General features: G+C 33.2%; 1 protein-coding gene across 1 annotated transcript in view; it reads right to left on the minus strand.

The window, feature by feature from the left end:
• The window catches only part of Stim2 (stromal interaction molecule 2), a 176,724-nt gene that overhangs the window by 7,788 nt on the left and 152,129 nt on the right, over nucleotides 1–16,807 (minus strand). The window contains 7 exon segments of the mRNA XM_047566298.1: nucleotides 7,494–7,517; nucleotides 7,520–7,731; nucleotides 7,962–8,062; nucleotides 8,470–8,493; nucleotides 8,770–8,937; nucleotides 13,249–13,426; nucleotides 13,943–14,120. Coding sequence (XP_047422254.1) covers nucleotides 7,494–7,517; nucleotides 7,520–7,731; nucleotides 7,962–8,062; nucleotides 8,470–8,493; nucleotides 8,770–8,937; nucleotides 13,249–13,426; nucleotides 13,943–14,120 — 885 coding nt within the window.

A 16,807-nucleotide genomic window follows, 5' to 3' on the forward strand; every position in this document is an offset into this window, starting at 1 on the left:
TTACTTCTCCCTTGTCCTCCCATTTCAGGTCTTTGCTTAAATGGCAGTTCTTCCAGCCCCTTCAAGTTTGAGATCAAGGTTTTCCACATAATGTTCCTTTGATAATACCATGGCATATTTCTCCATCCCATAACTCATCTCAGTGCATGGCTCTTATCTGTTCTCCACTAGACTGCAAATTGCAGGAAGGCAATAACGGTGTTTTGTATGCAATGCTGTATCACAACACTAGCCCAGTACTAAGGAAAAGTGGATGCTTAATAAGTATTTAATGAATAAAACAATGAATGATACAAACAGAAATAATCAGAGAAATAACGTGACGGATTAAAAGAGAGAAAATAAGGTGAAACTAAAGAAAATATTTTGAATTTTCTACCACTTCCCTTAATACTGTACAAGGCTTTTTCCAAACACACATGATATAAAATGGAAATATTTATAATTTGACAAACATTAGCATTTTCTTTCACTTATTTATAACTCATAGATTCAAGCATGAGAGATCTTGCAAATCTTTAGTCCAATATTCACACTTTGCCAAAGAAACTATGTCTTGTGAATAATAAAAATTGTGCTCAATGTTATACAGATAACTAAATTCTACAATTCTCAGCGGGTACTGCAGTAATTCCCAGCAATCACTGGTTATTTGAAATATGTGACAAAAGCAACACTCAGGACTGACAGGAAAGTCGAAGAGGAATCAGGCTCCATTGCTTGAAAATATGAGCACTATCCACAAAGATGAAAAAGAAGTATTAAGGAGTTAAGGCTAGGTTGTGGTAGTGCACGCCTGTAATTCCAGTGGCTCAGGAGGCTGAGGCAGGAGGATCACTAGTTCAAAGCCAGCCTCAGCAAAAGTGAGGTCCACAGGGGGCTGACAATAGTTGTATCATAAAATTTATGGAAAATTAAAAAGCGGTACACTTTGGCCTTGTAACAATGAAGACAGACATCCATTCACATCTATGATTTTGAAAATGTTTTTAAGGATTTTTGGGATTACCTAAGAAAAACAGCTGTTTAGTATAACCATATATTTACAAACTTCTTTGTGATGTGTTTCTTATGGCAGAGAGAAAAAACTTTGTTTTCAATAAGGAATTCCCTCATCCACAACCTAAAATAGTAAGTATATACTTCCTGGTTCCAGTCATATGACAATCAAAGGTAATCTGACCACTATCTCTTGACCTCCCCAGTTTAAATACTTTGAAAAATTTCAATATGCTGGACAATGTAGCAATTGTTTTAAATGCATAGCTAAGCTTGTAAGCAATAAAAGCAAATTCTCAGATACCAAAACAAAGAGATTAATAGGTCTGTGAGTGATGCTACAATTGCTGGAAGGTTATCAGTCTCATTAATCCAAGGACTTAGGGTGTAACATGGGGATATAAAATTGGACTGAGGTCCACATAAGGTAAAGAATTAAAAGCTGTAAGTGAGCACCTAATATGGCTACCTTCTTGTTAGGGAAAAAAACAAATAAACAAACAAAAAATATTACAAATGAATAAGGAGAATTTTTTCACAGTACCACCTCTAGATATAGGGATTTTAAGGGTCCTATGAGAAATTTAATACTCTGGATCTGTATATGTCCTATGAGCTTGGAGTAAAAGTTAACACTACCAGAGGATCTGTGAAATCTGAACCCAAAATGGTTAAGCTAATGTAAAAATTGACAAAGATTTGGTGATATTCTTGTAACTACTGCCAGAGGCAAAGAAAATCATCTTGAGAGGCACTTCAACCTCTCACAAAGTATTTTATGGGGGAAAAATACAAGTCTTATAAATAGCTCAGTAAAAAAAATTATACAATGGGATAAAGAAGGCAGTTCACTATGCAAAAAGCTGTAATAATTAATCGAGAACAACACATAATAGGATTATCAAATGAAACCTAAAAAAATAAGATTTTAAAATCAAACTATAAAATAATAAATTTTAATATGAGACAAGAATCAAGCATTAAAAAAAGAACTGATGAATGAAGAACTAATAGAAATGAAAAACACGATCGTTGGAATTCAACAAACTCTGAAGAAACAATTAGTAATCTAGAAGACAGATCTAAGGAAACTTCTCTGAATGCAGCATGGCTAGATAAAGACTTTAAAAGACAGGTTAAGAGATATGGAAAATAAAGTAAGATCCAACATGAGGCTAATATTATTTAATATTTCTATGTAGCTAAGACTCAAGGAGTGACTAAAGATAAGAAAAAACTATTCAAAGAGATAATGCCTAATAATTTTTTTCAGAAGTGACAAAAGACATGTATCTTCACACTCAAGAAGCATATCAAACATTAACAAAAAAAAAACTTTAAAAAAAAAATCCACACCTGATTATCTTATAGTAAAACCACGAAACAGCAAAGACAATGAAACATTTTTCAAGCAGTCAGAGAAAAGTAAAAGAGTACCTAAAAAAGAACAGCTTGACTGACTACAAACTTTTCAACCACTACCAATGACAACTTCAAGATGCTCTGGTGAATATACAAACTTATTTCAGAATTTGCTATCTAGTCAAACTATTACTCTCTCAAGGCATTTGCTGGCAAAGACTAAAGAATATTCAATACTCCATGTTGATCAACTAAAGAACTTTGCTAAGGAACATGTTTTCAAAGAGTGGGGGGAACAAGAAGCAAAATGTAATGATTAACAGGGAAATAAATATACACACATATGTATATATCTAAACAATGACTGAAGCAACAACCAATAATAACTGTGTTGAAAGGCCATTCCACGCAAAACAAAATGCTACATAATATGAACATATAAGGTGAGAAGAGGGGTTTATACAAAATTGAAAGCCTTTGAAGATTCTTAATTCTTCAGGATAATAGAGAAGCTGAAAAGAGGTGTGAAAAGCAAAAACCATAAGACAAGATTTCTGAGATACAACCAAAACACATCTAATACTAAGTCACAAAGCAAATCTCAGGAAATACCAAAACATAAAGGTCACACAGGCATCATTCTGTAGCCACACTGGCAACTAGGAATCAATAAACGAAGGTATTTTATTAAAAAAAAAAAAAAAAAAAAAAAAAAAAAACAACCAGTAACCAAACAAAACACATGTATATTTAGAAACCAAAACATATACTTTCATATGATTCATATTTCAAGGAAGGGTCACCTTAGAAATCAGAAACCTTTTAAACCTAGATGATAATCAAATTATACATATTACAATTTGTGGATGTGGCTAACAGGAGTCTTAAAATCATGTGTTAAGGGAAAAAAGAATGAAAAATTCATGAGCTAAGGTATATAAATATTAAAATGAACAAACTCCAAGAAAGAAAGAAAAGTTAAGAGTAGAAAAAAAAATGGAGAATATCAAGAAAAACAACAGTTTTTTCAGGAGTAGAAGAATGCAATCAAACTATGCCAGATTAATCAATAATGCTTCTGGGTACCACAATAAGTTTATAAAGAACAAAAAGATTTATAGATATAATTGACATTTTAAAAATCACAAAATACTATGAACAACTCTTTGCTAACAGATTTTAAAACTTAGATTAAACCAGACAATATTCTAGAAACATATAACTTAACATCTATACTTTTAACAAGTAAAGAACTTTCATCAGTAGTTTAAAATACTGTCTTTTCCCCATCCCCATCAAAATAAGTGACACCAAGTTCAATTTGTAGGAAACTTCTTTAAACCTTTCAAAGAACAAATAATCTGCATCTTATACTGTTAAATAGAACAAAATTTCATAACATTAATTGGGTGGTTATTCTAGGGCAGGGCTGTTCTAAGTGTTTTACAAGTACAGCTTCATTTAAAGAATATTTCCCACAAGGTTACACCATTAAAATATGGGGAAATAGGGATCTAAACCCAAGAAGTCTTGTTCCAGAGTTAAAATTCTTAACCACATTACTATCTACCTCTGTAAGGGTATAAGAGAATAGAATAGAAGAATATGGAGTATTCCCTGACTTATTTTATGATGTTGGTATAACCTTGATTCCAAAATCAAACAAAGATAGCATTGGGAAGGAAAATTTGGGGCTAATACAAAGTATTATTAAGGATGCAAAAACTCTATATAAAATAATATACCAAACCAAATTCAACTTTCTAATAAACATAATATATTGAAAGCTGGAGGCAGCTTAATGATGGCATGTACAAGGCTCTGGATTCAATCCTCAGCACTGCAAAATAATAAACAAAAAGAAAAACAACACTGAAACAACTATACTTTCACTAACATTTAATGTAAATTATTTAAATGAATTAAAATTCAACAGAATAAATGAATAGTGATAACCTCAAATTATGCAGAAAAATAATTTGTTAAATTTTAACACCCACTGATTTAGAAGAAAAAAGGACATTCTTAGCAAAATAGGAACAGATTAATTTCCTTAACTTAAAAAGTAATCAATCAAAAACAGAGCAAAAAAATAATGCCCTGAAATATTACAAACATCCTCTTTACAATCAACAGTATTTATCAGCAACAAGCAATTCAACATCATTTTTAAAAGAAAGGTATTATATATACCTACCAAAAAACCCATATAAGGTTCTTAGAAATTAATCTTTTTAAAAAGAACATGCAAAACCAGTACAGAGAAAATAAATTACTAATTTTATGTATAGATATAAAAGACCTCAGTGGAGTTTGTTAGTGGTAATTCTCCTTTAAAAAATAAAAAATTTCAAAGAAATTCCCCCCTAACCACACCCCCAAAAAATCCCCAGTAGGACTTTTCATGGCATTTCATAAGGGAATCTTAAAATTTATAAGGATAATTGGTCAAGAGGAGGAATTCTGAATCTGAACAATGCAGGAAGATACAGTCTCATTATATATGAACATGTACTAAAAAGCTACAGCAACCTAGAGTGGAGCAATGGACCCAAACAGAGCTAGAAGCATTCCTGTATCTATAAAGAGAAGGGGCCTTAAACAAGTCAGCAGGAATGACTGTTTAGGGAACGACTGTTTAGCCCCACATCATAGAGAGATCTGAGAAATAGGAAAAAACTATTCTCCATTCTCCCACTCACACAGAGCTACTATTCATATTATTTCACATATAATTAAAAAGACAATATTAATGTGCTAAAATTTTTTTACTTTGCTCTTAACATATCACAGGCTGGTATCCTTGTTATTATTTCAAACATTAAATATACATATCCATGGGTTAAAAATTAAAATAACTGCTGAGGAGGTGTGTATAAATGAAGCAGCTTCATCCTACCCTTGACTCTACTCCTATGGTAACAGCTTCCCATTTATCAGGTCCAGAAATTTTGCTTTTATTACTAAGCAGAATGTAGTACCACGGAGCTGCCTCTGGGTGGAAGCAGAGTTCTCAACTGTAAGCTGTAACATCAGTTATTTCTTAGGTACAAAAAATTTGATCACAGCATTTCTAAAATATCATATTGAATTTCAAACAAACTCTTGTACTTTTTTCATAGTCAAAAATTTCAAATTTCTCTGTTTACCGCAATTTAAAACGTAGACCAATTAATCACATTTAGTGTTTTTTTTGTTTAAATGGATGGATGTCTATTTTGCATCCCCAAACCCTGACAATAAAGGCTGTTTTCTAAAAAGTCAAAAGGAAAAAAACGCATTAATTTGGGGAATGTATCTTCAAGCACAACTCTGAGTAATTACAGATTTTAAGGAAAAATTGCAACTTAAAACAGTTACAGTAAACAAATACATGTATTTATGAATCATATTATATTTGACAAGCTTAAGGGCACATAACTCAAACAAACACAATTCAAACTGCAGATTTATCTTGGATCTAGATATATCTTTGTAGTCACCACTACTTCACAGTGTGGGGCAAGTGAAATGAATGAGCTCACACATTTCCAGTGTTTGCTGCACTTATCATCTGCCCACTCCTCCCACCTGCTTTAAGTGTTAGCTGTCTCACTGTTCTAGCTTTACAGGTGAGCCTTAAAACCAGAGGAATGACAAAGCACATAGTTACTGAGAATTAATTTGCAAATTAATGGATTTATTTCATAAAATTTTATAAAATTAGAACCAAATCTAAATCTCAACTTCAGGAAAGCTGTAACAGTTGGATAAAAAAATTCATACCAAAAAACACTCATACCATTGATTGGTTTCAAAAACTAAAATTTTCCATATAAGTCTTCAATCAATCAATAGCTAAATTCTGTCCTCCATTCTTCAGAACCTTGCTCTGTCTATACTGTTTTTTTAAAAAAAAAAAAAAAAAAAAAAAAAAAAGGTCACAAATACTGGAAAAGTGGATTAGGCAGGCAAAAAAAAAAAAAAAGAGAGAGAGAGAAGGGATTTTTCAAATGAAGACACAAATACATATTCAGAACATCTGTAAAAAAATTAAATTGAAATTAAATTTCACCTTCCAACTGACTGAAATGTATTTTCACAATGCAAACACTTTCAAAGCATAGAGCACATCTAAGCAATAGAATGAAAACTTTGCATGCAAAAAAGCAATCTTTGGAAAGAGTTCCAGTTTATAGCAATAAAAAATTAAAACCTTTTCTAAACGACTTGATTTTCCTAAAAGGCAAATAGAATCAGTACTTCATGAGTAATGTAGAGCAGGGCAATAATACTCTATCAATAAAGGGACACAACTTAAAAAACAAAATACAATGCTAAAACACAATTACTGAGAATGGTAGCTCCATTTAAAATAAATCAAAGAATGACTCAAAATTCACAGTTGGTTAGTTACAGAGCTAGGATTGAAGCTCAGGTTTTCAAGATCTTCCCCTAACTTATATTTCTAATAGTTTAAGCTGGCATTTGAAAGGAAATTTCTCCTCAAAAAAAAGCACTTCATTCAGACAATGGTTTAGCATTTATATTGTGCTGTCTTTACTGTCAATGTTTTTAATGTGACCCCCTCATTTCAATTTAATTATAAGCAATGTTTTAAAAACAAAGTCCTAGCTGGGTACAGTGGTACATGCCTGTAATTCCAACATCTCAGGAACTGAGGCGAGAGGATCAAAAGTTCCAGTCCAGCCTCAATCACTTAGCAAGACCCTGTCTCAAAATATAAAATAAAAAGAGCTGGGGATGTAGCTCAGTGGTAAAGCATCCCTGGGTTTAATTCCCAGTACCAAAAAATAACAAAATAAAAGCAAAGTCCTATAGTCAACATTTAATATAATGAGTTATATAAAACTGTTGTTCAATACTCATTATCAATTATGCAAATCAAGCATTCATGCTTATTAGCAGTATATGTATATAAAATGTAAGATACATACATAAAAAATATGTGTACATCATACAGTATCTTCAAATAGTAAACACTTAAATTAGTACAACATTAAGAAAAAAGAAAATGAAGGATGAACTCAATTTCTGTCAAAGATTTCAAAATACATGATTTCTAAAAGGACACGTTAGAAAGTTACTTTAAAAAAAATGTACCAACTCGTTTTGTTGAACTAATTACTTACCAGGAAATTGCGACACTATTGGGGTGTATCTTCATCTAAGTCATCAACTCCTCCAGCAATTGGATAGGGAGGAATGGAGACTCTGGGCATTACTACCCAGCTGTGATCAGAATATAGGGAAGATGTCAGGCTGGGGAGTCCAGAGTTATGGGCTATCTGAAAGCCACAGATCTTCTCAATCTGTTGCCAGCGAAAGAGTCGTTCTCGTAAACAAGTTGTCAACTCAGAGAGAGCTTTCCTGAAATGTCAATATAGGAATTGTTGCATCAAAGAATTTTTAATAGGACACTATAAAGGCAGTAATACAGACAATAGCAATATAGTAATTTCAAGAAGAAATTATCCAATCTCAGTGTAAATTATGTAATTGTATAAGACTCAATGGTAAATTTAAATGTAAACTGTCTATGAAGTATGTATTTCAAAACAATAGCAAATAAGCAAATAGGTTTTAAAAATAATTCTTACTTTGCTTCCAGAATTTTGTGATCTACCTCATCTAGGGAGGAGCTATGTGCAACATGCAGAGTCCCAAAGACTGTGCTTCTCTTCTTTTTAATTTTTTCTGCCTAGAAATCCAAGGGGAGAAAATAAGACTAGGTTTGGGGGGAAAAATACACATATACTAATAAAGTTTATTTTGGTTTAGAATTTATTAATAATTATAACACCACTGGAGAATATTAGCCAAGATACAGCTGTTTTCCAAAACAGAAAACAAGAAAAAGCATGCTCTCCTAAGTCAATCAGTATAATTCAAAACTGTGTTCTGAAGAAATTTTCTCTTATTTCTATGGTTGAGAAAGACCTGAATTTTCCATTAAAACTAACAGAAAAACATTAACTATATCCTACTGCAATGAAGGTGTTAGTAAGTAAACTGAGCATTTTTTTTTTGCTAGAATTCAGATTAAGATTTATTCTTATTCCACACAATATATTAAGTGGCAAACATTAATTTCTAGTAACTACTAACCTGAATCAGATATGAAGCAGCAACCTAGAGGAGAAAAGCTCCGTATAAAACATTTATGATTATGATAATAATAATAATTTTTAAAGGAAACTAAGGTCATTGTGAAACTATATGTGTCTTTAAATACAGTAATCTTACTTTAAAGCCTATAATTGGAAGAGTCAATTTATAAAATAAACTCTAAATCAAGAAAAGAATCTCCAACAATAAAACTTTCATTCAGATCTTTGAATTCAGTTTACTAATCCTTCTAGAATTCAGCCTAAGAAACACATTTAGTTAATAATTAAATAAAAGTACCTCATCCTTAGCAACAGCTAACTGCATTTCAGCGTTTTGTCTTTTAATATTGTAGTACTGTACTTCTACTTCATGTGTTAATTGAAGCCACTTTTGAAGTGCATCTGGAACAGACCAGCTGCTTCTCAGTTCAAATTCTTTTTCAGCCTTTTTTAAAGCCATGCGAACCTGAGAGAATGAAGAAGGAAGGCATGAAGAAAGGATTAAAACATTTTTAGTACAAAGACTAAAAGAAAAAGCAATTTTGCTCTTCACAAACATCTTTTTTACTCAATAAGAGCAAATACAATATATTTCTCACATTAAAACTAAAAGCTGAAGTTTTAAGTGCATCTTACATTCACTTAACAAAATTGTAAAGCCCAATGGGGCTTAACTTGAGCTACATACAATATTTAGTTTTTATATTTTATAGTAGGTGGGCTCACTGAAAGAAAAAAAGTCCAGGGTGTAGACAAAGTAAAACTGATCATTTTTTTGCTACATTGTAATTTTTATTTATAAAGTAGGAATATGAAGAAATGTCTGAAATCAGATGGAACATCTGGGAAATCATGTTCCCAGAAGGAACATTTATAACTACTATACATTTATAAGTGTAAACTCATTTTTTTAAGCTATACTTTTTTCTTTATGGCACCTTCTTTATGCCCACTTATTTCTCACTGCTACAAGTATATCTGCCTACTATAATCCATTTTACCACTTCTACTCCACTCCCTGCTGCTAATATGCCAGAAAGAAGGTAGTGAGCATGTGTAAATTCTGAGAAACTAGACTCTGAAAAAGATTGATTTTTCTTAAGAAACTGAGTATCCTTTGGGGAAGAACGTTGTGGTATTTCCCTGACCTTCCCTTTAAGGGAGCTAGGCGATAAACAAAAGAAATCACGATGCTTAGGGGGCAAAATAATAATACTGGATAAGGGGAAATAGCTGAAGGAAAGCTTCAATAAGAAAATGACATGCAAGAAAAGAGATAAACTATTCTTGCAATGATTTACTTTAAAACTAGCAAGAGCACAAACTAAAAATGTGTGAAGACATGATAGCATTTACAGATCTATGTACACAGAACTCAAGCCCTTCAGATGAGGCAATGAGTGAACCAGGAAGTCCTGCTTCTGGTGTCTCACAACTGCAGACCTACCCTCAAAGCTAACCAAGGTAACTGCAACTCCATTCCTAAATAAAGTGCAGAGGAATGTTTGATCTGAACAAACCCAGCTTATTTAAATAAACTTCAGTGTGTGCCAGAATAAACTAAGAGGTGGACCATACACAAACTTCTGATAAAGAAATAGAACAGCTGTCAGATACTGATGAAAAAAGTATTATTAGAAAAATATTTTTTTAACTCCCAAATTTTTTTTAAAACTTCACAGTGACACTTAAATAGTTGATTCAAAAAAAAAAAAAGAGAGAGAGAGAGAGACATTAAAAGTGAGAGTAAGCTAGGTCTTATGCAGAGAAAGCAAATTCCAGTCATCATTTGCCTGGCATGATTCATTGTGCAATGTGCCTGGGACAATGTGTTTAATAGGACGATTGGGTAAGCTGTGTGATGTCTCTGCTACTCTCAGGACAACAGAATTTAAGCTCAGGTCCTGTGATGTGTGGCTGTCTACACTACCACCTAAGTGTATGTCAGCAAGCCCTTTTTCTCAAGATTTTAAAACTAAAATTTCCATACAATTTTCATTTCCAATGAAGTATATGAAGAATCTGGACACATTCCACTGTAGTTATCCTTTATACCCATATTTTTTAATGTTATTTCCATAAATTTCCCCTTAAACAAAGCTCAACTGAAACACATTTAACAGAGAATCTATGTATTTTTAGCATGAACTGAGGATGAAAAATAGTTTAAATAATATCTCAAACTTGTGGAAATTCTGACCTGACAGTAATGGCAACTATTTAACTGTTTTCTCTGCAACTACTCATAAATTTATCATATGACCTAAACCTTAACCCTTACTTTGAATTATACTGTTATTTATGACAATGTACAAAGTGAAACTGAATAATTAGTAGCTTTTGCAAATGAGGAATTACTGTTTAAAAATAGGATAATTATTTAAATAATTCATGTTAGAAATAAAACAGGCACAAGTAACAATATGCCACAAAAAGAAACAGCCTAAATATCTGAGAGCCTGACTTCTTGAGACAATTTTATTATGTATTACCTCTGAAATCTTGGGCAACTTCCTTCTCTCTTGGGCATGTCTCAGGTAGAAGGGGCATGATTACTTATCCTGACTATAAGCTTCTTAAGTTTTTTTTTTTTTTTAAAGAACAAAATAACTAATATGAAAACTCTTTATATCAAATAAAATATGCCACTATTAATTGTCCTAAAGTCTTTATTTTAGGGAAAAATAACACTATACAAGATATATACCAGATTTTCCTGCCTTTTAATTTTGCAAAGTCAATTAACCTCCCCCAAAAATATAGCAATGCTTCTAATTATATGGATTTGTATGTTATGTGACATTATATGTGAATTAACTTTTCAGTTAAAAACTAACATCTATCAAAGAAGCTTTTGAGAGCAGTGTGGGAAAACGAACTTTGGAATAGGATATACAAAATCTTGCCTTGGCCAGATAACAGCTGTGTAACCTAAGCCAAGTTATTTACATCCCTACATACTTCATCTAACACATTTATGTATTTCAAGGATTAAAGCTTATGAGCAAACCATTGGCAATGTGTGTAGCATACACTGGCAAACAGTAAGCACTCAGAAAATGTTTTTTATATATAAAATCATGTTGGACAGAGTTTTTCCTAAAAATATCTAGTTCCCCCTTTAAACTACCACTTATTTACTTGGGACTTAATTAGGATTATCATGTTCAAAGTTGTAACCATGGGGTCAACTAAGGTATGCAAGGTCCTTATGCCAAAACCTCAAATTAGAATGTTCATGAACCTTGGCCCCTTTTTCTTATATCTTCTCTCCCACCATGAGGCAGTCACCTATGAAATACTACTACCAGTTCTTTCTGATTTGTTCTTTCTTATCTGCAAAGGTCAGAAAAAAGTCAACAAGCTTATTAGTGCTGGGAACAAACCAAGAGTTAGACATCTCAGTAGGAAAAGGCAGCGAGTTCTCACAAGAGGATAAAGGGCATAATATCTAATTATTGAACACAGTGTAACTTTGTCTAGGCATTTTTTTGTTGTTGTTGTTGTTAACTCCCTGATTCTTTACTGCAGTTTATACAGATTAGGTTTGCCAGGTAAATGAGGCATAACTACAAATAAGTCTGAGAGGCAATTGAAAAGAACAAACTCCTTACAGGGAAGAGATACAAAAGAATAGATGTCTGGGCTGTGAGGAAAGAGTTGTTAACAGTAACAAAAGACTGAGTGCAGTCAGACAAGTCCTCCTGAAACAACAGCCTGGAAGGAAATAGTAATGCACAGTACATATTTTTCCATAGACTGAAATTAAAACTCACTTGTATAACGTAATTCTCATTTCTTCTTTAATGATCAAGGGAAGGCAACAATGCACACAAACAAGGGGAGCCAGAACATTGGGGTTCCTATCCCTGCTTTATAACTGACCCATTCTAAATCTGAGAAAGTCTCCCAATCCTCATTCTGTTCATGTTTTTTATCAGTAAAGAAAGGTTCAATGTCCAAGGAAATGAGTTAATAGAACCAGAGGTTGGAGCGACATGCTTTGAAATTGAAGGGACCATGAACGTCCCACCACAGGCAACCTCTAGGAATGGAAAACACAGGGAAACAGACACTTCCTTAGGACATGCAGTAGGAGCACAACTCCGTGGACCCATTTTAGACCCTGACCTCCAGAACTTTAAGATAATGAACCTGTGTTTGTTTATGCTGCTAAGTTTGTAGTAATTTTTTTACAGAAAGAATAGGAAACCAATACATATGCATATCATTAAATTCTCCCAGAACCCAACCTTATCCAAAGGACTCTGTGCAAGGCCTGAATGCCTATGTTCTATTTTAAGTAACTGAATAGGAGAAACCAATATCAGAAAGGATATCTTACAGGTGACTTTGAAACTTTTAGCAGATTATGTTCTAAAACCATTTAATAGGACTCAAAAGGATGCCTAATAGAGATCCTTTACCTCTGCAGAGAAGTTCAAAATTGGATAGATTTTACCAAGTAACAACCCAAACATATTACAGATGTTAAACAAACACCTTAAACATACTCAAGTCAATTAGCACAACATGAAATACAATTTTATGAAAGAATGAACATGATGGTAATTTTATCTTTCAGTTTCAGAGCTACTCCATTACTTTACTATATGGACATGGATTGATGGCAACAATATGAACAAATGATTCTTTAATTAACTGAGGAACAGCATACAACAGGACTAAAGGTAGAGAACTGTACAGAAACAGGACCTGACTCCTCAAAGTGGTACTGCAAATATCCTAACAAATACTTTTTTAGAAATATAAGTACCTGCTCCAATTCCTGCTCTGCATATTGACGTCTGCTCAATTCACATTCAGCTCCCTCCCTGAGCTCTCTCAGTCGACAAGCCTCCTCCTTTGCGTAATTGATTTCATCCATCATTTTGCGCTCTAGATTTTGCTTTTCTACAGCGACATTTCTGTTTTCTTCCTGTGCCTTTTCAAGCCTTAGAGAATAATAAAAATAAAAATTCCTCACAAACATTTCAAAAATTTCACGCTTTATGAAAGAAAAAAAATACTGTGCCATGCAATTTGCTACATATTTTAATAAATTCACAGCATTTCCTGTTAATCTTTAATTTGGGTAAGAAAACTATCGGGCAACCTACTATTCAGTTATTTTAGTTATCTTGAGTTCAAAAGACAAGGACAGCAAGGAAATACTCTGCTGCAAAGAAACTTCTAAAAAAATTGTAATTATTGAAGTCATTAAAAATAAAATTTAACTGTAAATATATTTCCATCTATATTTATTTCCACTGATCATCAACCTATTTATTCCCAAGTATCATTTATGATAAATTTGTAATTAAGACAAATTTTCTAGTACCAAGAAATAAAATAGGCATATAATCCTGATACATGTACTAACCTAAATATATTTATGTGACTGCTCATGCATTTTTACAAATTGTATTTCTCTGCATAGATAACAAGAGATGTGACTTCTTTCAACTCACCTTTCCTGTAAATCCATTAGACTCTGCTCTGCAGTCTGAAGACTCTCTAAGTCTTTCATCATTTTTGCGACATGCTCTTTGGAGCTCTTATTCTGTGTATAAGCAAACCAACATCCTCCAACTCCAATGACTATAGAAACTGTGAGGATGAAGTCCTTCATCCAGTTATGAGGTGGGCCTATGAAGAGAATCACAGATAGTTAGATTAATCTTTGAGTATAACACAATCTCAATACACAGAGGAATTTTTAAAAAAGTACAAGGTAACTAAAACAAACAAAAAAAAAATTTGAAGATCTCTTTCCCATATGCAAATTCTAGTGTTTTTAAAATTCCCTCTTCAAATGATCTACACACGTATTAAAAGTATCTGATATGCCAGACCTATAGAAGAGGAGAGACAAATGCGCATGGACACATAATGTCCCTGCTGATATGGTAGAGGAAGTAGTCATCAAAGTTATGGGGAACCTTTAAAAAGCAAGAGTATCTCCAATCATATGCTGTGAGAATGGGACCCTGTGGGATGAAAGGAGTCACAAAGAGTGTCACCATTATCATTCCAACACCTTTTCTTTGGTCAAATTACACAGCTGTCACTGAGATACAAACTGGAAACCCAATCATGGACTCACCAAAAAGCATTTTGCACAAGCATATAGCTATGTAACTGTTCATCAGTAGTCCCCAATAGTGGGTGACATTGCTTCCAAGGAGACATCTGACAATTAAAGGTTATCAAAATTGGGGTGAAGTGGCCTGGGGGGTTGTTATTGCCATCTAGTGAGCAGAGGTCTGGGATGTTGCTGAATATCCTACAATGCACAAGACGACTTCCTCTCCATATCCCTTCTGCCAGTAGCAAGGAATTGTTCAACCCAAAATATGAATAGCACTAAAGCTGAAAAATCCTACATCAAAGTGTCACATCAAGTATTGCATTTTAGGTAGTTATTTGCCCGAGATACACGGTTCACTGAAGAGAAGAGTCAGGTTCTCCAACCCTGACCTCCACACATGACATTAATCCTAGTACTCTGTCTAAAATAAAGAGGAAGAAACCAGGGCCACTGTCTTCAGTGACATAAAATACAGAAATCACTAGTCAAGTAATTTTTTAATTAAGCCCTGAGTGTTCGATATACACTAATTTTGAGGGACTCTCTGGAAGGGAGATACACAATGATAGTTAACACAATATAATATATTATTTTAATGTTCCAAAGAGATATAGTTTACAGTAGAAACCTGCCTCAATGTCCAAGCCTCCAGCAGAAAGACATCTGGCATGTTTGGTGAAATTAAGAGCTCCACAGAAATCCCAAGTACCTATGTTGACAAGTCCAGGGTTCATCATGTTTGCAAAAGTGTGATAAGTAGCAAGTTCTAGGCCAGAGACCCTTCATTTCCATATTTCAAAAGCACACATCCTCACCTCTGATGCACTGCAGAGGGCTACAAACTCAAAAGGATTTGTTTCTATTTAGACACTGGCCAAAATACAATCACCAGGAGTAACAAGAAAAAGATGGTCAAGTCTCAACTCTATAACTACAAGTACAAACTAGAAAGGATTTAAGTGGGAACTCCTTTCAAATGTATTTCTGATCATCTGACATTGCTAAATGTTTATGAATCTAGTTTGGGTGTTCTGACTCTGATACTCAAATAATAATTCTAAGACAAACACATTTAAAAGGTAATGCATCATTAACTTCTTAACTGGCTTTCTTATTAAAATATTTGTTAACATTCTTTGAGACCAGTTCAGATAACTTGATAATGTAGTATTCTCTCACTCAGAAAGTGGCTTACTTCCAGATTAGGAAAGGGAATATAAATATTCCTGATCCAATTGCATACAGACACAGTTCTACAGTTTAATTTCTATTTAATCATTCATCTGAAAAAAATTAGACTCTCACAGAAGACAATCCCCCAGAGGATTCAGTTGAGAACTCAGGACAAGGGAAAGCTTGGTACTGGGATCGCATCTGTGGAACGCGTGGCATTTCAATAGTGTTTTATTTTCTAGCATTTGTGATTTCTACCAACTCTCACAAACAGGAATTCCAGCTGTTTTGCCAGTTGGTCTCTCAGTCTGAGCCATAAAAGAACCACCAGGAAAGTCACGAAATCTATTCAATTACTCAGTAACCCTTCTTAGGAGGGGCATCCCCAAGATAGTATCGGAGAAACCAGAAAGTCTCCTCACTTCAAAAATTATCAGTTTTCTAATTTATCATTTGTGAAGGCCATATTTCTTGTGTTAATTTTGTTATTCATTTTCGGCTTCTAAAAATAAAACATAATTCCTCTAAAATGTGTACTCTTCAAAACACTTTCTTCCAAAGCATTTTGAAATTTGAAATTTAATGAAATAAGCATACTTAACTTCCCTTCTGTAAAAAAAGTATCCCTTTCAAAGTGAAGAAACACTAGGTTTATTTTCTTTACAAATGTGACATAAAATATTCTTAAATATTCTTCTTCAAAACAATCAAATAACATTACCACATTGTGTTTCTGCCAGGACAGTCTTGTTATTTTATAAAGCTGAAGTGAAGCTTTGTTTTCAATCTACATTTTTTTTAAAGTCCTTTTTTTGGATGATTAATGAAATCATCAGAATCTATTACTTCATGCCATCAGCTCTGAGAGTCAAATTGCAGTATTTTTAAAAGATTTGTTCAGTGAATATACAGCTATTAACAGCATCAACATTAAAACCATAAAAAAGATCAAAAACTTCAAATCTAGAAATTCCAAATTAACATCTAATCATAGTTTTTACAACTTTTCACATTAGTAACCAGCCTTGAAAATTAACATTCTGTGTTTCAATGGCAAGAAATCTCATCCTGT

The sequence above is a fragment of the Sciurus carolinensis genome, chromosome 10 (genome assembly GCF_902686445.1).
Source record: "Sciurus carolinensis chromosome 10, mSciCar1.2, whole genome shotgun sequence".
Classification (NCBI taxonomy): Eukaryota; Metazoa; Chordata; class Mammalia; order Rodentia; family Sciuridae; genus Sciurus; species Sciurus carolinensis.